Raw genomic sequence first — 22,785 nt, 5'->3', positions numbered from 1 at the left:
TTAAAATTATTGACCAAATAGAATAACAAGTCATAGAGGTAATCCAGAAGACAAAAATCTTAACAATCTATAAACACTTTCTGTTGAAGTCCCCCAAAAAGATGAAAATATTTTATACTTGGTATTACAGCTCAAATTGTCTAAATTTTGTCAAGTGACAAAATTTGCCTGTTTTAATATGACAGCAACGGGAACTAACTCAAAATATATTTAAAATCATATGAAGTCTATCTATACTCAAATTATAAGTCCCCACAAGTGCAAAACAAGAATATAAAGTGTGTGTAGAAATAATGAGATAATACACCCAGTTGTCACAATACAACTGTGGAAGCAAGAAAGCGCAAGGTTGCCATGGTTACATCAATATTGTTTACCTCTTTGCGCGTGCGAACCTGAAACAGGAGAGAAGAACATGCAAGAACGAAATGAAACACAGAGGAATTAATGCATCGTCCAATGAAAATTAGTCACACAAAAGGTGGTCAGGTGAATATATACAGATCAGATCTAAGCTGACAGAATCCCACCCATTGTCAGAATGACCAACCACAATTTGTGTTACAGCACAGTCTAGGACACATTAACATGCCATGACGTAGAACAAACAATATTATAATGTCAAATTACTCGTCATACTATTTTTGAAGTTCACTAGATTTCTTAGTAAAAACATTTACCATGCATCTCAGAGAGATTGCTAAGAATAGATATTTCAAGCCGGCAGGTAAGTTTATTCATGGCATTAAAATTTGAAAATGTTATCAAAAGCATGTGAAATATGTTCATGCCTTGTTCCAGATTTCTTATTTATGAATCTACCATGCCTTGCAGACTTTACTTGACTTCTAAATCATTAATTCTGACATATTGGTTCAAACATTTCTCTACAGACAGTTACAAAAGTTTACCCAGGCATTTGTCATTATCACCTACAGTACAGTCCTAAACTCAATCCACTGCTGGCTTACCTTTCCTTGCGCCACAAGTTCTCTTTGTGCGGCCGACGCTGACTTCAACAAGGCTGCCGTTGCTGAGGCGATAGATTTGGCTGCCTCCAGAATTTGCTCTTCAAAGTTTAGACTCATGTCTGCTTCCTGAAATACATAAATGGGAAAAATGTGAAATAAGCCCAAAACACTAACAAAATTTCTTCTTCAAAGTATGCATGATTTTTAGCATAAAATGGGGACAATCTTTAATTCAGATGTGAAGGGTTATACTTATCAATGAATTCATGGTTCAGGATAGTGATATTAGAGGTGTTTGGAATGAAATACATGATATTGTAAATCCTGGCGTAAAAACATATTCATCACTCCTAGTATTTATTATGCTATGTTCCATGACCCTCAACTGAATTCCACATTCACTGATTAATTCTTCACAACTTATTCTCCAATGTACAAACAGATGTGGTACACTCTCTCCTCTGCTGACCGGTGCAGGCCGTAGTGTTGACATGTCTGATATTTGGTGGGACTTGATTTCACTCACCAAATATATCAAACATATCTCACCACAGCTCACTCAAAATATCTCATTCGACAAAATATCTCATTCCAAAGACATCTCTCATAAATCATCTTACCACAGCTCACTCAAACTATCTCACTCGACAAAATATATCTCATTCCACAGACAATTCTCATAGAATATCTCGTTAGGGACCTCCTTGCTCAAAACTTTTGTTCATTGAATTTATCACTGAGACTATCCCTCCACAAACATCTCTAACAATCCAACCATACAATGTCTCAAACCATAGCTCACTAAAGCCCACCTATCTATTGAAATATTTCATTTAATAATAGACATAACTTTATTAAAAATCTCAACGAACATTATTGAAATCTGAATGAAATTTTAAAATTGTTCAATGAAGCAATCTCAACATAACTCATATTAACAGGAATGATAACCATCTCATTTCAGCTGATTTCACCTAAACCCGAGCATCTCACCAGATTTTATTCAACAGAGAAATCACAAACATCTCAACACAAGCTCACTGAAAATGCCAAGCGGAACCATGTTCACATAATTAAAAGTTGACATTGTAATGTTCGGCTCACATTCCTAAATCAAACATCTCATTGTTACTCAAAGAGCCCTGTGTGAAAGCTGTAACAGTTAAAGTCAATACAACCAACTGGGCCTTTATTTAAAACAAATACTTTGGCTTTTTTGTGGTACAACTTATGTTAGTTTTATGGTGACGGATTGACTTTCTTCTATTAGACAAGTCCTTCTGTTTGTTTGTTTGTTCTGATGCAGTACACCTACCTTTACCTTTTTGCGTGGTTTGAGTTGTGACAGTTTCTGCGCAGCAGCTTCGATGGATTTGGCCGCACTCATGATCTCGCTCTCGGCGATCACTGTGGGGTCCACGGGATCCACCCAGTCTGTACCTGATAAAGTCAGAGAACCACGGAATCAAAGGACTGAAAGCATTCACAGGTAAGCAAAATCAAGGGCTTGAAAGTACTCAATGGCAAAATGATCCAAGAAACTTCTAATTAAATATCAATGAATGATTTTCAACAATGGTTTTGATGCAGAAATGATAAAACAATTGCTGCTATTTTTTCCAACTTTCAATCAGCAAGGTTTTCCTCAAAATTTCTTCAATTTTTTTTTCTCAAAATTTGTAAAAAAACTTTTTATTTCTGCATCAAAAGACCTCTTCGTGAATACAAAGTATGAAATGATTATATTACCCTGTCTTTGTAAAAGTAATTGACTAAAATCTAAGAAATGTGGGAATTTTTTACAATTCCTACATTTCGCAATGAAGAAAACAATACATGCAGGTAATTATATCCTTGTGCATGGATATATAGAAAAAATAAAACAAGTCATACATGCTTGATATCATACTCAGGTTCATGCTGGTAACTCGGTAACAAATGTTACACTGCATCTAACAAACAAGAAATAAACTGGGGACAAAGTCTAATCTAATCACTGACTGCAAACATACAATTTAAAGAAATGAAACTCAAGTTTGCTTTTAGGGATATACATATTGTTTGATCTAATACAGTTGGTGTATGGGGATTTTTTTCTGTATGTGTAACAATTGATGCATTATACATAAGAATATACATAGATGACTCGGTACTAACATTATAATTCAGGAGGAATATAAAATGGATAATGATTGAATGCTGGAATCTAAAACTATTTCTCAACGGAACATTCTGTGATACAATGTCCTTGGTTACAAATTATATACAACTTAAACCTGTCTGTCAATCTTGCACTACACATAGATTTTATATATTCCACAACAACTTGATACAATGTCTTGGTTGAAACAACATTTATAACACTGTAGGCTTCATTAACAGCATACTGTATACAGGGAAATATTCGCCCCCGTTTTTCGCCCTTTTGCCCTCGCTGTCAGTGTGCGAATTAAAGAGTGGGCAAATATCAATGTTCCAAGTAATCTCTGTACTATGCAATCATGTTCGGGCAAATTTCAGATGGGGCGAAACCATTTGCAAGTGTAGAAGGGCGAAAATAACACAGGACAAAAATAACCCTGCATACAGTATTGTATCTTAGGGCTTACACTGAACACAATGCATGTTAACCATTACATGGGGAATTCCAGTGAATTATCCAATATTATAATGATGATAACACAGCTGGACTCCCAGCTTGTATGGACTACATTAGGCATGCCCACATAGAAGTCAGAACTGCATTTTACAATAGATCTTGAGACCTATAATCAAACATATTTATCTAAGACACTTGATGACTAAACATAAAACTTTGTATACGTGATATAGAAATTAAAAAATAGTTTGGAACAAAGAAACAAATGGCTTTATCAGTACTTCTAATTGATAACATAAACCAACTTTTATTGTTGGCGACGACTAATGTTCACGACCAAGCCTTATTTAGACTGGTGTTGTTATAACAATCGTATGACAAGGACTGGGTTTGCGCCAGGAAATATTCATGACAATGAGGCTCTTGCAAACCTAGCCAAATTTCTCGCACGCGAATAAAAGTTGGTTTACAGCGATCATTCCACAAGAGTGAGATGTTTTAAGACCAAGTCAAAGAGTTCCTTTGTAAAATGCAGCCCGGAACTTTCTTACACTAAAGTCCAACTTTTTTCAAGACAAAGAAAGTAAAAGTGGCTGTCTGAGGTCATTCATGAGGCAGGAGGTCACATGTGTCAAGTATGCTTTAAATCAAATAAGGTCAAAAGGTCATACATAATCTCAGGTCAAAAATAAAGTCAAAGATACAATGATGTAAGGTCAGAGAGAGGCGAGGTCAGAGTTACCGGTACATAGGATCAAATCTGTTGAGTATGGTGTATATCACCTAAGGTCATAGGGTCATTCTGACATCTCTGGTCAAGGTCACACAGATGTAAGGTCAGAGAGAGGAGTTAATGAAATCTACCCGGACTGTTAGTCACGTGATTGTCTGGAGCCTATTTTGGGGGAATTGGACTGTAAACACAAACTGCTGCATGAACAGGAAAACTTCTAAATCAAAATTACAAGGCAATTTTGAACCACAAATCAAAATAAAAGCCTTTTATAGGACAATTTCTAACAGCCAATCAAAATAATTTGACAACTACCAGTAGCCAAAATAAAAAAGATTTTATTCATTGTATAAAACTTAAACGATTTTTAATGGAGGCTTAATTTTATCTAACTTTTTGTGTTTGCTCCGAGAGAAAAGAAACCAGCACAACTTGTTTGATAAAGAACTTTATCCACACATCACATATCATGGTAGGTCATAAACTCTCTAATCCAATATCTCAGGTGTTAATTTCACTGTTAATGCAGCATTTTTATTCCTATCCTACAATGAAAGCATTCCTCTTTTGTTTTCAGCGATTGCCATGGTTACCTTTCACGATATGGGACCATCTTATCTCTTTGGACGCTAGTTTGAAACAAGAGGCCCATGGGCCACATCGCTCACCTGAGGAACAATAGGTATGATAAAATCAGCTCAATGGAGTCATAATACAAACTATCTGGACAATGTACAATAATACATGTAGATCCTGTATAAATAAAATCCATTTTCCCCTGGACATTCTTATGTTTATAATCATTAGTCCCTTTTCTAACAGGATGATTTTATAGTCATATCATATGTTGAGTATTGCAGTTCTCAAAAAGATCCATCAATAGTTTATATATGGGATATAAACGTACATCAAACTCTGAACCTTCTCGTGAGGCCTAAGAATTGTCCTGGGGCCAAAGTCTTAACAATTGTAAAGAATCATCTAGCTGATTAGTTTCTGAGAAGATTTTTAAAGATCTACCCTATATATTCCTTTGTTAAACTTTGACCCCCCCCCCCCATTGTGGCCCCACCCTACCCCTGGGGATCATGATTTTCACAACCTTGAATCTACACTACCTGAGGATGCTTTCACACAAGTTTCAGCTTTCCTAGCTGATTAGTTTCTGAGAAGAAGATTTTTAATGATTTACTATGTTTATTCCTATGTAAAACATCGACCTCCCATTGTGGCCCAAACCTACCCCCAGGGGTCATGATTTTCACAACCTTGAATCTACACTACCTGAGGATGCTTCCACACAAGTTTCAGCTTTCCTGGCTGAGAAGAAGATTTTTAAGATTTACTTTATATAATCATATGTTAAACTTCGACCCCCCATTGTGGCCCCAACCTACCCCCAGGGGTTATTATTTTCACAACCTTGAATTTACACTACCTGAGGATGCATCCACACAAGTGTCAGCTTTCCTGGCTGAATAGTTTCTGAGAAAAAGATTTTTAAAGATTTACTGTATATATTCCTATGTAAAACTTCGATCCCCCATTGTGGCCCCACCCTACCCCCGGGGGTCATGACTTTCACAACTATGAATCTACACTACCTGAGGATGCTTTCACACAAGTTTCAGCTTTCCTGGCTGATTAGTTTCTGAGAAGAAGATTTTTAAAGATTTACTCTATATATTCTTTTGTAAAACTTCGACCCACCATTGTGGCCCCACTCTACCCCAGGGGTCATGATTCTCACAACTTTCAATCTACACTACCTGAGGATGCTTCCACACAAGTGTCAGCTTTCCTGCCCGATTAGTTTCTAAGAAGAAGATTTTTAAAGATTTACTTTATATATTCATATGTTAAACTTCGACCCCCCATTGTGGCCCTACCCCCGGGGGCCATGATTTTTTCAACTTTGAATCTACACTACCTGAGCATACTTCCACACAAGTGTCAGCTTTTTCTGACTGATTAGTTTCTGAGAAGAAGATTTTTAAAGATTTACTGTATATATTCCTATGTAAAACTTCGTTCTCCCATTGTGGCCCCACCCTACCCCCGGGGGTCATGATTTTCACAACTATGAATGTACATTACCTGATGATGCTTTCACACAAGTTTCAGCTTTCCTGGCTGATTAGTTTCTGAGAAGAAGATTTTTAAAGATTTATTCTATATATTTATTTGTTAAACTTCGACCCCCCCCCCCCCCCCCCATTGTGGCCCCACCCTCAGGTGAGCTTAAAAGGTTAAGTTTACAATACAATAATTGTTAAAGTTGGTTTCTGGAAGAACAGACTTTGAAAATTTTCTTAATAAATATTGACAATTTTTTCACTTTTTTAATCTTTAGTTTTGTGTACAAACATAGAATTGTGAGCAAATCTCTGTATCTTGCTTATAAATCGAAGCGTAACACTCAAATATGGTTAGTAAATAGAAATTGTAAACAATTAAACACAAGAAACATGCACTATAACAAATAAAGAACACAATTTATTTTTTCGAAATGAATCATATATATACATGTATATACCTACATATTTCCGTCAGCGATTTCAAACTCTATTTAAACTGAATAAACACGAGAAAATGCCGAGCGACTCAACAAAACCTATTGCATTGTAATCTACCATTACGCAAAAGATAATGCCGAATTACCGATAGAATGAATTGTATTTCAGTACTTTTTTGATACATCAGATTTTGCTTAATTTGCGCAGGTAAACAGTTAACTGTTTGATTTACCGAAGTATCTGTTTGATTTGATACGTAAAAATCACGAAATACAGACGATAGTCTCCAAGTTACAAAGCATAAATAATGAAAACGAAACGAAAATCAGAACAAGCTAACACCAACGTCATGTGTGAAAACTGTCAACGCATTGAAATATTTAGCCTCAATTTACTTCACAAAATCGGCACCAATATATTTTGCATGTTTCAAAAATTTCTCTTCATACGCGAACTGTTGCATAACAAGCAAATTCATCATTGTCAGGTCGACCCTTTTTCGTATAATGTCATAGCTGCTTTAAACAAAGAGCCTCGTTTTAGAAGTATGGAATACGAGTCTTGGTAAAATGGGTATGCAAACCCGGGCCGTGGCAAAATAAAAGCCGGGGCAGATCGGCAATCGTCAATTCCAAATACGCATTATTTTGCGGCATATTTACAGCGAATACAAATATTACTGGTCCATCAAATATCCTGAAATTTTAATGAGATTGGCAGATTAATAACTGCCAATCTTTTGTTTTGCCCAGGCCAAGTCTTGCCTACCCATTTTACCGGATGCCGAACGCGAAGCTGAAACACGCCTTTCCTTTATTATTAATTTCGTAATAACTCAGATTTGAAACAGAATTAGACCTTAATTTTTGCAATTTATATTTTCCTTCCCATAAGGATAATTTATGCTAAACAACGTTGAATTGAAATCAGTAGTTCTTGAGAAGAAGATTCTTAAAAATGCACCCCCCTTTTTCTACAGTTTCAAGGTTTTCTCCGCTTTGAATACAGATCGGACTTTTATTTCTGCAATTTATATTCGCCATCCTTTAAGGATGCTTTGTGCCAAATTTGGTTGAAATTGGATAAGCGGTTTTAGAGAAGAAGTTCAAAATGTAAAAAGTTTACAGACGGACGGACGGACGGACGGACGGACGGACAGACAGACGGACAGACGGACGACGGACAAAATGTGATCAGAATAGCTCACTTGAGCTTTCAGCTCAGGTGAGCTAAAAACAAAGTGTCATCAAATTATGGAGGGACAAGTTTGACAAGGGGTAGGAGTGACCTTCCCCCCAAACACAAGACTGAGGGGTAAACAATGCAGCACGTTTCTCATGCACACGAGACAATACAGGTAAATACAGGTAAAATACAGGTAAATACAGGTAACAAAGAGTAACAGTTGTTGAATCCAATACATGTCTATCCAATTATCAGATCTATGTGCCCAAATGCAGCACTGTTATTCTTCTGAATATATTTTTTCTCTCTTTCCCAATACTCCATATAAGTGTATAGATATTGTAATGGTGTGTAATGGTTATTTTCATTCCCATGTTATTTTTGCCCAATTAACCAACCCCTTGAATTAGTAAATTTAAGATGGACCACATCCATTAAATTTCTCTGTGTTAATTTTTCATGTTTCAAAAGAGGAAAAATTATTTTCTCAAGCCATTGGGCAAAAATAACATTGGTGTTGAAATACACCTGGTGTACAGTCAGATCACATAAGAAAGCGAGTGTTAACAGACTTCATCTGTGTCTGTATCATTTCACCTTTATATCTCTAACCAAACTACAACAGTGTCTATTTACAAAATATATCTCTAGAGTATAAGCCTTGTCTCAAATATGCAGGCAGTGGCATTTCTCCTTATCATGAAATACATTCACAGTAATTCAGTCATCCGGGTCAGTTACAGACCCTTACAGCCATTCTGATTGGTTGCTTCCAAATAGTGCTGTCTTTGTATAAAAATTAAAGTTTCTTTTTCTGATACACAAGACATCTGGACAAAATACACCAAAATAAAAGGGAAGCCAAAAACAATCAAAACATGACACTGTAAGCTCAATACCTCCTTCTGCGGGTTGGCCCACTAAAAGAAAATGAAGTCAGATATATATCTACACAGCACCATGCCCATAAACACAAGCCCAGTATGGGCATTATCAGTTATATCAAGCCCACGTTGGGCATTATCATTAATCACAAGCCCACTTTGGGCATTATTAGTAATCACAAGCCCAATATGGGCATCGTCCATGAATACTATTACTGACCCACTCATTTTCTAACCCAGTCATTAAATGACTCCATCTTTGGCTCCTACTCTATGCCTTGTTCCCAAAATGATTAATTCCTATAAATTTTACTTCTTAAATATAACTTCCCAATAAATTGTTCCTCTTGAATTTTACTTTCCATTGATTTTCAATTCCAACAAATTTCACATCTTCTTACTTTCTTTAACATTTACTACTGTAATTTTAAGTCCAAATAAATTTTAATTCCTAAGAATTTAATACAATTTTTTTTCTGCTTTGCATTTATATCTACATTGTGCAATATCTTGAGTTTTAAAAATGCTGCAAATTGTCTTATCTGTATTCTTTCAAAAAAAATTGTTATCTGTTTTAAAATTGTGAAAAAATAATTATACATTCTTAAAACCTTTTCCTCTCATGCATATCATAATTCATATATACATGTATCAAACAATAACCAATAGTTTTTACTTTAAAAAAAGTTCAATAAAAAATATATATCTACAAAAATTCACAAATAATAAAATTTGAATGCTATGCATATATGAGATAAATATGGTACAACAGAGCAGAATATCATGAAGTTGATGCGTCGGCTGTTGTTATGGTAACAGTGACACAGGGCTATAGTTATAACACGTATAATGGCTACACATCACAGCCCTAGTCTTGTCACAGGAATTATCAGTCACATACCTTTAATGAGTTCAGAGCAGTGTACGATTTCCTGTACGGACACCGCAACTTGGTGCGCACGTGCTGCCAGTGTCTGCTTGGCCTCCTGGGAAGGTTTCTGGACCACCTGAAAAATGGCCGCGAAACAAGGTGGTAAGATAACAGAATCAGAGGCCCCACATTTCTACAACAATCCTTCCCCACATATCAACAGCTTCAATAACAACAATCCCTCCCCACATATTAACAGCTTCAATCACAACAATCCTTCCCCACATATCAACAGCTTCAATAACAACAATCCTTCCCCACATATCAACAGCTTCAATAACAACAATCCTTCCCCACATATCAACAGCTTCAATAACAACAATCCTTCCCCACATATCAACAGCTTCAATAAACTTCATGTTTTGAATATTCTATTACTGACTCTATGCATACTGTGTGCTAACTTTGTTTACATTGTGATAACTGTGCACATTGTGCTGGGTCCGTGCACATTGTGCTGACACCACACATTGTGCTGACACCACACATTGTGCTGATTTTTTACATTGTGCTAACTGTGCACATTGTGCTGACACCACACATTGTGCTGACACCACACATTGTGCTGACACCACACATTGTGCTGATTTTTTACATTGTGCTAACTGTGCACATTGTGCTGACACCACACATTGTGCTGACACCACACATTGTGCTGACACCACACATTGTGCTGAGTCTGTGCACACTGTGCTCTGTACACTTACTGTGCTGACTTGCTCCAGTAGATCTTTGTAGACAACAGCACAGTTCTTGCCGGCTGCTATCGTCTTCTGTCGGACTTCTGTTGTCTCTGCAGTGCTGGCTGTGCCCTGTCAACACACAGAAACACCAATATTCTTAACATTTCTTGGAAATTCAGTTTCAAGGAAATGTAAATTTGTGGACAATGATCTTATATGTTTTACATTGTACTCGAATCTCTAGCAGAATATAACATACCCTGCATGTTGCCAGTAAATCAAAGATGGCCTTGCGTCCCATGTTGGCACAGATGATGACGTCCTCTTGGCGACCCGAGTTCCCAGCAGCCACTGCTTTGGCGGTCGCCGTGGTGATAGGTTTGGTTAGTCGGATCAGATCTTCTGCCGTTGCTTTCTTCTCTGGCAAGGTTCCAGCCTCGTACGACTATGAAAGAAAATATCAAACAGTACAATGTCTGTTGATGAAAGAGAAAAAACATAATTGGGAAATAACCATTGGACTTTAGTCAGATTACCCCTGGATAATCTTAACCTCCTGTCCTATGGTCTCTATGGTAGACTCCAGGGCCTGAGTTACCTGTATTTGTACCTGTAGTTACCTGTGTATCAGTGTATTACCTTAACCTCCTGTCCTATGGTCTCTATGGTAGACTCCAGGGCCCCAGTTACCTGTATTTGTACCTGTAGTTACCTGTGTATCAGTGTATTACCTTAACTTCCTGTTCTATGGTCTCTATGGTAGACTCCAGGGCCTGAGTTACCTGTATTTGTACCTGTAGTTACCTTTGTATATTCAGTGTATTACCTTAACCTCCTGTCCTATGGCCTCTATGGTAGACTCCAGGGCCCGAGTTCCCCGCGCGGCTTCATCCTCCACGGTCTTCACCGTCTTCAGTAACGATGTCACGTTGGTCACCATCACCTGGAGGGGAGATTGATATTAACTGTTTACTTCATCTGTTGTTTTACACATACTCTCATTTTCATTGATAAGTGACTGTTTTCATTAACAACTGTCTTATCATACATCCTGATTTTTGCTAATTTTCTTTTTTTTCATCTTTTTACACTACAAAAACAAATTTCTGATAAGGCAGGTCAGACAAAACTTTTTAAAACAATAATTCCTTACCTAATAATGATTTTTTTCAAGTGTTTGATACATATGACTTGGTAATACTGTTTTTATTTAATGACTATTAACACAAACTTCTACAATATTGTTTATCTCTGAATGTCATAACCATCCTTCACCTCGATCAAAATCAAATTTACACGTTTCTCTGAACAATTATTTTTAATTAACACAGACATGTTATACAGAGTCAAGCAAGATATGTAAATAATAACAAGATATACAAGGCTTCCCTATCTAACATAGATCATAATACATTAATGGTCACAACATGGAGATATCCTTATTCAGCCCTACCTATGACATCAATTACACTATCAAATTAAATAAAATATTCATTGAGACTTGAGTTTTTCTTTCTTCAGACTTATTAAAAGGAAAAACATTTGAATTGTTCATGCAAGAGTTGTCTTTCTTATCAAATGGGTCAATGTACCTTAAAGCTTAGCCTAACACAATGAAACAAGATTTTCTTGTCTGAACAATGCATTGTCTTTCTTATCAAATAGGTTAATGTACCTTAAAGCTTAGCCTAACACAACGAAACAAGGTTTGTTTGTCTGAACAATGCTTGGTTTGAGATGAAATCACAAGCCTGTATGAACAGGGATACACAATTAATGCAGGTGTCTGGAGATCTCTGTATGTCCCCACCTCATGCTCTCAACAGAAGCTTGCAGGGAGGTTTAATACTACAGGCCTCAAACTCCAACATCCTGCCTCTCAGCTAAACTTAAGGTGGCCAAATGGTCAGATGTACTGTCAAGTTATTTTATAGCCAAATTTTTAGATATATAAATTCATGCTTATTTTTATATTTTTTCTCCAAATCCTTTTTTTTTAATGTTAAATAAAGAGGTTTTCTCTTCCTGAGGTTTAAAATGGTACAAAAATTACAAAATAACCACCATTTTATAACATTACCAAAAGGTTTTTCTTTTCGAGTGAATCAAGGTCAAGTTCCCCGAGTCTGAGAGGCAAAATGATTTGGTAGTCCCCGCAGCTCATATAATTATTTGTACTGAATTCAAATTCTTGAGTTAAAATACTTAGCAGCTTACTGTTTCCACTGACAAATCATGATATGTATAGGACCCCTGTGCTGGCTATAACCACCACAGGGAGTGATATGAGCTGGAAACAACATTGTTACTGCAACACAAACATGTTACACCGAACTGTGCTCATTTCTTCCTATCAAGAAAGCATCGCAAAACTAATACTCGACAATAGCTTTACTGCTTTTTCCATTCCAAAAAAATCTTATACTTTAAACTACCAGGTAAATTTACAATGTCCAGTCGGTTAAAAGGTAGTGTGTCAACAATAATTTGTAGTCATATGCTGATTGAGTGTACAGTGCAAGTAGGTAAAAGAAACATTGGAGGAAAGGGCCGGGTAAACATGTTTTAGCAATAATTAATGCCCATGCAGAAATTTTCTGTAACTTGCAGGAAGAAATGAACACAGTTGTCACTAGTAGCCTGGTCAATGGTTCAGTGTGAAACAGGGGGATGGTTTCTATGGAAACACGGCAATTCAAATGCAATCTGTTGTTTCTTAAATCTCAAACCTCTACAGGATTTCAAAAATTCAATTTATAATGATAGAAGCTCTCACAAAAAGTCATTAATCACAACATTCAATATTTTTCTTTTTTTTAAAAATTGTTTCATTAACAGCTCTTGTTTTTGTAAATTGTCAACAACACTAGAACAGAGAAATATCATCCAATCAGATGGCTCGAAATTTTAACTGCACTCAGTACATGCTGGAAACATAGATAGTATACCCGTCCGGCAAACCCTCGATCAGGGAGTCTGTCTTCTGTAAAATCACACGACTCCACAAATCAGACAACAGTTAACTTAACAATTCTATCTATCAACGCCTAGGCGGCCTTTGTCAAATTATATTGTATATATTTCTTCCAATTAAGACAAAAAAAATATTTATGCTCAGAAAACTTTTCAATTTTTAAACCTTTTTAAAATTGACTTAAAAAAAACTTTATCTACACATTGAATACTGAAAAGTCACTGCTAAAAAAAGTGAAGCTGTGTCTGGAATTGTTTGAAATAATGATTAGCAGAAAAGGTTTATAATCATAGACCTGGGCTACTCCAATAATTGATTGCCAGAAGAGGTTTTTCCATAGAAGAAGAGAGTGCATTACATCACTACACCACAACACTACCATCTCATCAAGGTTAAAGTTCTAACACAAGGTCAACGCTCAGTTCTTATGTTACAGTAATTCACTAATCAAAATTTTGAGCATTTATATAAAAATTATAAGCACGTTTTCAAAAATCTCAAATTTTGAGTTTAAATAAAAAATAATAAACATAAAAAACTTCGGTCAAGGTTAAATGAAAACAAGAAATAATGTTGAATTTTGACTGACCTTGGCAGACTCTTTGAGGGTCATCATTGCCGGATCGGAGACGTTTTTGCCGGAGGCGTTCTTGGTGGCGCTGATCAGATCGGAGAGTGCGGAAGCCACATCCCTCACCTCGTTAATTATCATCACCTGAAAACAAGCTTACTCAGTTATTTCCCTCTTGAAATGTTGCAATTAACAAAATTTGATCACTCTGGCAAATTAATTGATTAAACAACTTCATCGTTACAATGTCAAGTTATAAGCCACGTACCTGAGCCTCAGGTTGGTTAGATCCGAGTGAGGCTGCACCAAGTTTGACGACATCTGCGAGTTTGGTGATGGTTTTGACGGCCTGTTGAGCGGCCCCGGCGAGCGTTTCCTGATCGGATGCGGCGCCCTGTACCAACTTCTTGGTCTCATTTACCAAAGCTTTCGCCGTTTTCAGGATGTCCTCTCTATAAGTGGTTACAAAAATAAATATCGTGGAATCATTAAACTTTGTGGGGACAATTTCCATGCATTACTTTCATGAGTTATTTCATTCCTACAAAAGGAAGTATGACTCTATCACCCTTATTCATTAGTGGATGAGAGGTACCCACAAACTCCACGAAAATTGATCCACCACAAAATCTAATGATTCTACAGTATGAGACTACTGTTGGAGTGGATCAGTGGGTGGGAGTATTGAGGACTATTTGTCAGTGGGTGGGGGTATTGAGGACTATTTGTCCCATTTACCTATGGCTGGCGAAACTGTCATCTCCCTCAGTACACAGAGTTCCGGCGGTGGCAAACATAATGGTGTTGTCCAGATCAGCAATGATTCCGCTCACCGCGCTCGCCGCATTGATACAGGCCTGGGTACCGCGAGACCCGGACTGTAGTGCTGCTAGAACAAAGGCCACCTTCTCACTGACGCTGCGGGCATGATCCTGGAGGTCGCGTCTCGCGTATGTGTCGTGTGGGTCGCCCTGGACTTTGCCGGCGTCCTGTACCAGCTCCACACAGCTCTTACCCAGGTCTTGGACCGTCGTACGGATGCGATTCGCAATCTACAGATAGACCAACAAAATATATAACAATGAAATCAATGGAAATCTACAGACCCAACATAAAACATTTCTCAGAGATCTGTTAAATATTAAGGTAGCAATTACATTGATTATAAAGCCAGCATCTTTGGTTTCAAGGGAATTTCCCATTAAAAATTCAATATTCAGCTAGACAGGAAAAATGTTTGAATCAAAATAAAACCAAATAAACACTTGTTCATGCAGTTAACCATATTCTTGACTTAACAGTACACAGAGCACACAATTTCCATCCAAATTTGTCCACAAAACAGTTTTAGAATAACGGATAAACCAATAAACTAGGAATCACCAGACATTGTAACAGACTTGTGACTCCACTTACATCCTGACTGTTGGAGGTTGCGGCTGCATTTGCGGAGTTACTGGCCAACATATCGTAGTCTCGTGTCAGCTGATTGGCCAGTCGCCCGAGGTCGCCCGGGTTCACCCCCGCCTTGCCCACCATCTCCTGCGTCGTCATGGCGATCTTCTTGGCCAGACTGACCATGTTGGACTGGTACTCCACGAAGGACATCCCCTCCCTCACCATTACCTGCTCGTCCGTCTGTAACCATAGAAACAAAGGGGGGTCAATATTGTAAACACAGACTCTTTTATTTGATAGACCTTATTATGTTACACCGATATGTATCCAAAATGTTCATAATGGCATAAGTTTGTTAAAATTTCATGATTTTAAAAAATTAAAGTCGATCAAATTCTTCCTCCAGTGCCACTATCAACACAATATTGGGGACTTTAAACAGAGCAAATTTTGGAGGAAAGAAGGTCCTTTATGTAAAGATTGTACCTACCTTAGTGATTGATTTGGTGAGTTTCTCTATCATACTGTTGACTACGCCGGCCTGTGAGGCGGCCTCCTCCAGAGACTGTAACAGGTCCTGTACGACGTCCATTGTGTTGTCTGCTGCTGTGTCAATGTTATCATGGGTGTGCTTAGGGGCCTACAACATAAAACAAGATATTGTAGTCTACAGAAGATCCGTGCTCACACTTGTCTATTGTAAGGATTTGCTATGAAGTCCAGACTTAAACATGCCTCCTCTTTTTATCTTACGATACTCTAACCTCTCTCTTATCTTTGGGTTGCCTCCCCCTCCTATCTTAAGGTACACTCTCCTTTTATAATATGGTACACACTCCCTCTTTTTTCTTTAAGCTCATTCCTCTTCTCTCTTACTGTACACCTACCTAGGGTTGCCCCCACCTTCTATCGTTAGGTTCACTACTCCTTCTACCTTAAGGTACACTCCCCCTTCTGTCTTCAGGTACAATCCTTCCTTCCATCTTAAGGTACACTCCCCCTTCCATCTTAAGGGACACCCCTCCCTTTCATCTTAAGGTACACTCCCCCTTCTGTATTCAGGTACACCCCTCCCTTCCATCTTAAGGTACACCCCTCCCTTCCATCTTAAGGTACACTTCCCTCTTCTATCTTAAGGTACATTCTCCCTTCTATCTTAAGGTATATTCCCCCTTCCATCTTAAGGGACACCCACCCCTTCCATCTTAAGGTACACTCCCCCTTCTATCTTAAGGTACACCCCTCCCTTCGATCTTAAGGTACACCCCTCCCTTTGATCTTAAGGTACACCCCTCCCTTCGATCTTAAGGTACATTCTCCCTTCTATCTTAAGGTACACCTACCTTAGGGTTGCCTCCCCCTTCCTTACAGGAGTACATGAACTGAAGTGCCGACTCGGCCACGGTCTTAGTCAGGTCCAGGATGTGGGTCTGTTGTTTGGAGTTCTGGATCAGCGAGGCGGCTCCTACAGCACCGTCCGAGAGTGGGCCAAAGTAGCTGGCCATCATTGTCACCTATAGATAAAGGGGACCTTTAAAAGTTAGTACTTACCTATGTGTACATTGTGCTAACAAAAGGCATGTAAAAAATGACCATTATTATTTTGGATTATTATTCAAATTTCACAGAGAAGAAAATGAGCCATGTTATCTCACATAATAAGTATTAAATATCACAACCGATGCTCTGTATACTGACCCTGTGACCCAGATTCTCCGGCTCTGCTTTAGCTGAGTCCTTGACCTTGGAACAAAGGTCATGGATTTCTCTTGCACTCCCAATCATCTGTTCTTGGAATCCCTAAAATACCATTCAACAATGATAATTAATGATTATTTACGAATATTGAAAATTGAGCACATTTTGATTACTTTAAAATCTTAATAAAAGGGGGGGGGGAGAGGTGATCTATGAAATAAATCTGTTAAACTGTTGATCTGTTAAACTGTTGAAACAAGGGAGGGGGTGATACCTTAAAAATCTAGACATGAAAGGGAAGATTTGAAAACTTAAATATCTAGATATTAGGAATGAGGGGTTGATAATTTACAAATCTGGACACATGGAGATAAATTGGTGGATGGGGAAAAGGTGGTTTTGGTTGGAATAAGTACTGACCCTGAGGGATTTCTCGGTCCGTTGCTGTAGACTCTGACTGATAGCAGCCAGTGAGGCCTGGTCCAGGTCGCGGATGGAGCGGTTCAGTTTGTCGATCGACTCGTCACACTCACGCTGACCCGGCGCACAGTCCCTGAAATATACAGATGTATATAGTCAAACAGGTCCTGATGTTTTACAGGATATATGTTCAGTTCAAGATTTTTACATTCCTTGAAAGTATACACTCAAATACTATAATATGTGTCAAGAAATAATTGGATGTAAAGTGGAATGGACCTCAAACAAATTTAAAATCCAGGTACACAGAAATACAGTAAAATACTATAATATACATGTCCGAAAATTTAAAATCACTTTTAGGAATGAACCAGGCTATTGAAGAGCTAACACTTTTGTAAATCTAGAAATGCTGACCAACGTTAGGAGCTGGCATTATAATTAAGACTTGCACTATAGACTTACTTGATGAAGGAAAGACTTACTCATGGTGGACAAACTTACTTGATGGAGGCCTCGGACACACTCTTGGAGTGGTTGGAGTACAGTTGGTAAGTGGGCGGGTCCTTCGGGTTAACAGCCAGCTGTTTGGCGGCCGTCACCATGTGACATGCTCCATCGATCATCGCCTTACCTGCCGACACAATGGGCTCTTGGGCCTTCCTTGCCTACATATATATACAGATAAGTCATCTGTGTGTCTTGTCCCAGAAAATTAGGAATAACTGCATAAAACTTCCTTGAATTATGAAACCCCACCATTAACATATTCAAGTACATTTCTAATATGGGGTTTTACAGGACAACAGAATCCTGTTAGTTGGGTGCTTTAACTTGCTAACTGTCTGCTTTATGTAGCTAGCTTAGTAGCTATCTGCTATATATCGCTAGCTGTCTTACTACCTGTATTTATCGATAGTTTTTCATTTACCAGTACTGTAATTTCCTCTGGGCTGATCTTGGCTGGCATGCTGGCAAACTCAGGAGAGGAGGCAAATGTGGTGAGTTCATCCACTGCATCAGAAAAATCTAATTTCGCATGAAGCTTGCAACACGAAATTCATTACCCCCCTCCCCCCCCCCGGTCTTCTACGTAGAAAAATGGTCCCTTTGCCTGAAGAATTAGTGTAATTTTCATAAAAATAAGCAAACTCTACATGAAGAAAAGTAATAAATGTAGAATAATGACCCCTTGTAATTAAGTTTTTTTCAGGATATTTTTTTTTAATTATTTCTAAAATAGTTTTTACAATATTGTAATTTTTATTGCAGTTTACAGAAATTATTAGAAATTGCAATTCATATTCAAATATTCTTTAAGTGAAAGAAGGCGTTGGTTAAGTGTTGCCTGACTCTTTTAAAGTCCCTTGAGAAATAAAAATACTGTTTTATTTACTTAAAAAAAACATGATGTTCTTAAAAATACATATCTTATATATGTTTCTTAAACGTTGTACTTTGATTCTCGCGAGAACGTGAGGTTGGAAACCATTGGTACTATGAATTATTGGTCAACATTTACTGACGCCGAAAAAATCTATCGGATCAATGTGTAAACCATTGTGACGTCACTCGATTTTTTTTGATTGAGTGTGTACTGAGGTGAACTTTAGAGACAACATTGACTGTATATCGTATGTACATCGCTATTGTTTTTACTGTCTTACTGATTCTCGTGAGAGTGTGAAGTGATCAAAATTGCCATGATTACAGGGAACTACTGGGACGATTAAAACAATGCATTACTGGTCCGATTTACTGACGCCAAAATAATCCGTTGAATGAATGTGCAACTAGTCCAAATTTTCTATTCACACACGCCTTGCCGAAAGGGCTCGCTTCGCTCCGGCGCTGCGCGCCGGCGAGCTGCACTCGCTATTAAAAAAAAATTAATAGAAATCATATGTCAATGAGGCAGGTATCGCAGTCTTTACTGAAATAGCTAGTTCACTCATTACAGATATTTGATCCACCTCTAAATTTATCGCGGGAAATATATCGCGAGTGCACTGTGACGTTATCCATGACTTTGTTCGTCTTTGTTTACGTTTCTCGACTCAATACGTAGGTATGGAAGCATGTAACAAATCTTTAGAGTCTAGCAAAAGCATATGCAGCACTCAAATTGTGTCTTCAAACTTTAAGTCACCGTAAATTTCGAGTTAAAATTCGGCCAATATATCACATGCCTTGCCGGTAGAGCTCGCTTCGCTCCGGCGCTGCGCGCCGGCGAGCTGCGCTCGCTATTAAAAAAAAAAGAAAGAAAACAAATCATATGTCAATGAGGCAGGTATCGCAGTCTTTACTGAAATAGCTAGTACACTCATTACAGATGTTTGATCCACCTCTAAATTTATCGCGGAAATATAGCGCGAGTGCACTGTGACGTCATCCATGACTTTGTTCGTCTTTGTTTACGTTTCTCGACTCAATACGTAGGTATGGAAGCATGTAACAAATCTTTAGAGTCTAGCAAAAGCATATGCAGCACTCAAATTGTGTCTTCAAACTTTAAGTCACCGTAAATTACGAGTTAAAAGTCGGCCATTTTTGGCATAGCACCACGGGTGAAAACATTAGAGAGCATTATGGGACGTAGACAAAAAATTTTGTTTGATGAACTGTAGGTTTAAGTCGTTCTTTTTCCCGCGCACACTGGTTCTTAGAGCTCGCTTCGCTCGCTATTAAACATGCTTGTGACGTCATCAATGATAATTATACGTAATAGAGAAAAATCAAAGATATATTCAGCTAGAAGAGTTTCTAGTAATATTTAATGCCTGTAGTTTTTAATTTAATCCAGAGATGAAGTTAAAATCGACATGTTTCTGAGTAAAATATGACATCATGCTGCTTATTGTGACGTCATATCGATCAGAGGAGTTTTATCGCTGAGAGTTGCCTTATCATACCCGCGCAATTGTTTACATCCACCAAAAAAGTGGGGGGCCAACTCCATGTTAATTCAATTTTTTATATGTAAATTTAAAAAAAATACTTGCTGCGAGAAAACGCATGTGAGGAAAAAAAACTGGTTGCATGGTTATGATGTCCATGAAGCCCTCTACAGAATTGTGAAATTCATGGCCCCTGGGTCAGGAGGTTTGGCTCTAGGGTGGGGCCATTATGGCCATATTGTAAAACTGTATTAAATCTTTAAAAAATCTTTTTATCTACTCTCATATATATTTGTTAAAAACTAAATGCATGGTTATGATGTCCATGAAGCCCTCTACCTTAATTGTGAAATTCATGACCCCTTGGTCAGGCTCTGGGGGGGGGGGGGGGGGGATATGGCCATATAGTAAAAATGTTTTAAATCTTAAAAAATATTCTTCTTTACTCCCACACATGTGGGCAAAAAATGAATACATGGTTATGATATCCACAATCTCCTTTACCTAAATTGTGAAATCCATGGCCCCTGGGTCAGGGGTTTAGGATATGAGAGGGGGGGGGCAATATGGCAATATAGTGTTAATGCATAAAATGTTTGAAAATCTTCTTCTCCATTCTCACACATCTGTGTGAGAACAGAGAAAACAAACTGTAATTAATTATGTTTACGAGGAAGTCCTCTACTGAAATTTTAATTTTCATGTCTTCTCAAGGATGGGTTTTGGCTCTAGGGCAGGGCCAAATTGGATGTATCGATGTTAATGCCTTTAATGTTAAAACATTATCTTCTTTACTCCCACACACCTGAAAGGAAAACTGAATTCATGATTTTGTAGACCAGATCTTTTAGTTTTTTTACCAAAATTATAGGTTTCACAGTTCTTTTTGAAATGTGGTCGTCATTACACATTTATAATTTTTCTTCTCCAGTATGAAACCTAATTAGTTAGATGCATATATGAGACTCCATGACACGTTTGTTTATGGGATATATGCTACTCGGTGACCGTTAAGGCCAATTGGCCTTTTGTTTCTTAATAGCAGACACAATCCTCGAAAATGATTTCTTTTAAATTTTCAACAGCTTGATAATATAACAAATTATTATATTTTTTATCATTTTTTGAATGATATAGTAAATGCTATTTTGTATGACACTTAGTGTGGTCCTCTGAATTGATAGTCATAACACCATGTAAAATGTATAATGTATATTTTACATGTTGCGAACATTTTCTATAGTTTAACTTGTTGGTAAATTAACGTTATTTACTCTTCTTAATTATCGTGAAATTCCTCCTGACTGTGATGTGATAGAATGTAAATTAATATTGATCAAACGTCTTAACTGTAACAAACAAATAGGACATCAAAGTAATCAGGTGTAGCTTTAAGAAAGATACTTATTGGAAAGGCAGGATTGAAGGACAATGGTTTCAGCTAAGAAATGTGTGTTTGACACTAATAGAGTTAATGCAATTACATAACAATTAGCGGATTAACGCAGGTGAATAAATGGGCGTTTACCTTGACAATGGTCAGTTAGGTATCAAGAAATATATTCTCTGATTGGATGATTTATACATATCAATTATTTCGAGGGTCACGCCAGTAAAATAATATTATATGTTTTAGAGATGGTTGTAAGTTAGTTGAAGAGAGTTAGAGTTCGATAGTTAGAGGTTATAAGAGTCAAGGTACAAGTCGTCCATCTAATCCGTTACGTTTTCTTTCACTGTCATATGTAGGTTAACATTAAGTTAGAATAAATAGGCGAGTTTTCCCTTTTTAATGTGTACGTAGTGGAGAGTAACTGTTTATATAATTGTGTTATTAACTGGAATAAATGTAGAAAATACAACGAGTGTTGAGCTAATTCCCCAGTAATCGTCCGGTACGGAAAATACCCCATACGGTACAAAGTCGGCGGTTATAGTCACGTGGCATGTGTTGATAATTCTCCTGAATGGAGGTCATAAACAATTTTCAATATTACAAGGGCATACTCCTATTTGAATTAGAAATTTAAATGATGATTCAATTCTACTTTTCTAGTAGATTCTGAAAAGTGCTGCTGCTTTGTATAGAGTTTTTCTTTTATTAGAATAAATATCAAAGAAATGAGTTCCGGTTGGAATTAATCTGACCTTTGCTTAATATATTACGTACTTATTAAATCATTCTATAAATTTCATCGAAGCAACAACACTTTTTAATGAATTATGCATTCCTTTAATTAATATCTATGAAACTGTAATGATCTGTTTAATATATGCCCTTGAAAAAAGCGGTTTAGATAGCCTTCCGATGTAAAACACATCGAA

At 37.4% G+C, this 22,785-nt stretch overlaps 1 protein-coding gene across 1 annotated transcript in view; it reads right to left on the bottom strand.

The window, feature by feature from the left end:
* LOC128171643 (talin-1-like) overlaps positions 1-22,785 on the bottom strand; it is a 55,249-nt gene that overhangs the window by 11,725 nt on the left and 20,739 nt on the right. Inside the window, exons 10-27 of the mRNA XM_052837419.1 lie at positions 18,495-18,577; positions 18,068-18,231; positions 17,564-17,696; positions 17,144-17,245; positions 16,789-16,959; positions 15,936-16,085; positions 15,464-15,685; positions 14,786-15,099; positions 14,316-14,499; positions 14,066-14,191; positions 11,329-11,445; positions 10,762-10,947; positions 10,527-10,631; positions 9,790-9,895; positions 8,904-8,924; positions 2,287-2,411; positions 972-1,097; positions 378-395 (exon numbers count right to left, since the gene is read on the bottom strand). Coding sequence (XP_052693379.1) covers positions 378-395; positions 972-1,097; positions 2,287-2,411; positions 8,904-8,924; positions 9,790-9,895; positions 10,527-10,631; positions 10,762-10,947; positions 11,329-11,445; positions 14,066-14,191; positions 14,316-14,499; positions 14,786-15,099; positions 15,464-15,685; positions 15,936-16,085; positions 16,789-16,959; positions 17,144-17,245; positions 17,564-17,696; positions 18,068-18,231; positions 18,495-18,577 — 2,453 coding nt within the window. The remainder of the gene's footprint in view (positions 1-377; positions 396-971; positions 1,098-2,286; positions 2,412-8,903; positions 8,925-9,789; positions 9,896-10,526; positions 10,632-10,761; positions 10,948-11,328; positions 11,446-14,065; positions 14,192-14,315; positions 14,500-14,785; positions 15,100-15,463; positions 15,686-15,935; positions 16,086-16,788; positions 16,960-17,143; positions 17,246-17,563; positions 17,697-18,067; positions 18,232-18,494; positions 18,578-22,785) is intronic.

The sequence above is a fragment of the Crassostrea angulata genome, chromosome 2 (genome assembly GCF_025612915.1).
Source record: "Crassostrea angulata isolate pt1a10 chromosome 2, ASM2561291v2, whole genome shotgun sequence".
Lineage (NCBI taxonomy): Eukaryota > Metazoa > Mollusca > Bivalvia > Ostreida > Ostreidae > Magallana > Magallana angulata.
Note: the sequence above shows the minus strand (reverse complement) of the source record. Positions and strands in the feature narration are given on the sequence as shown.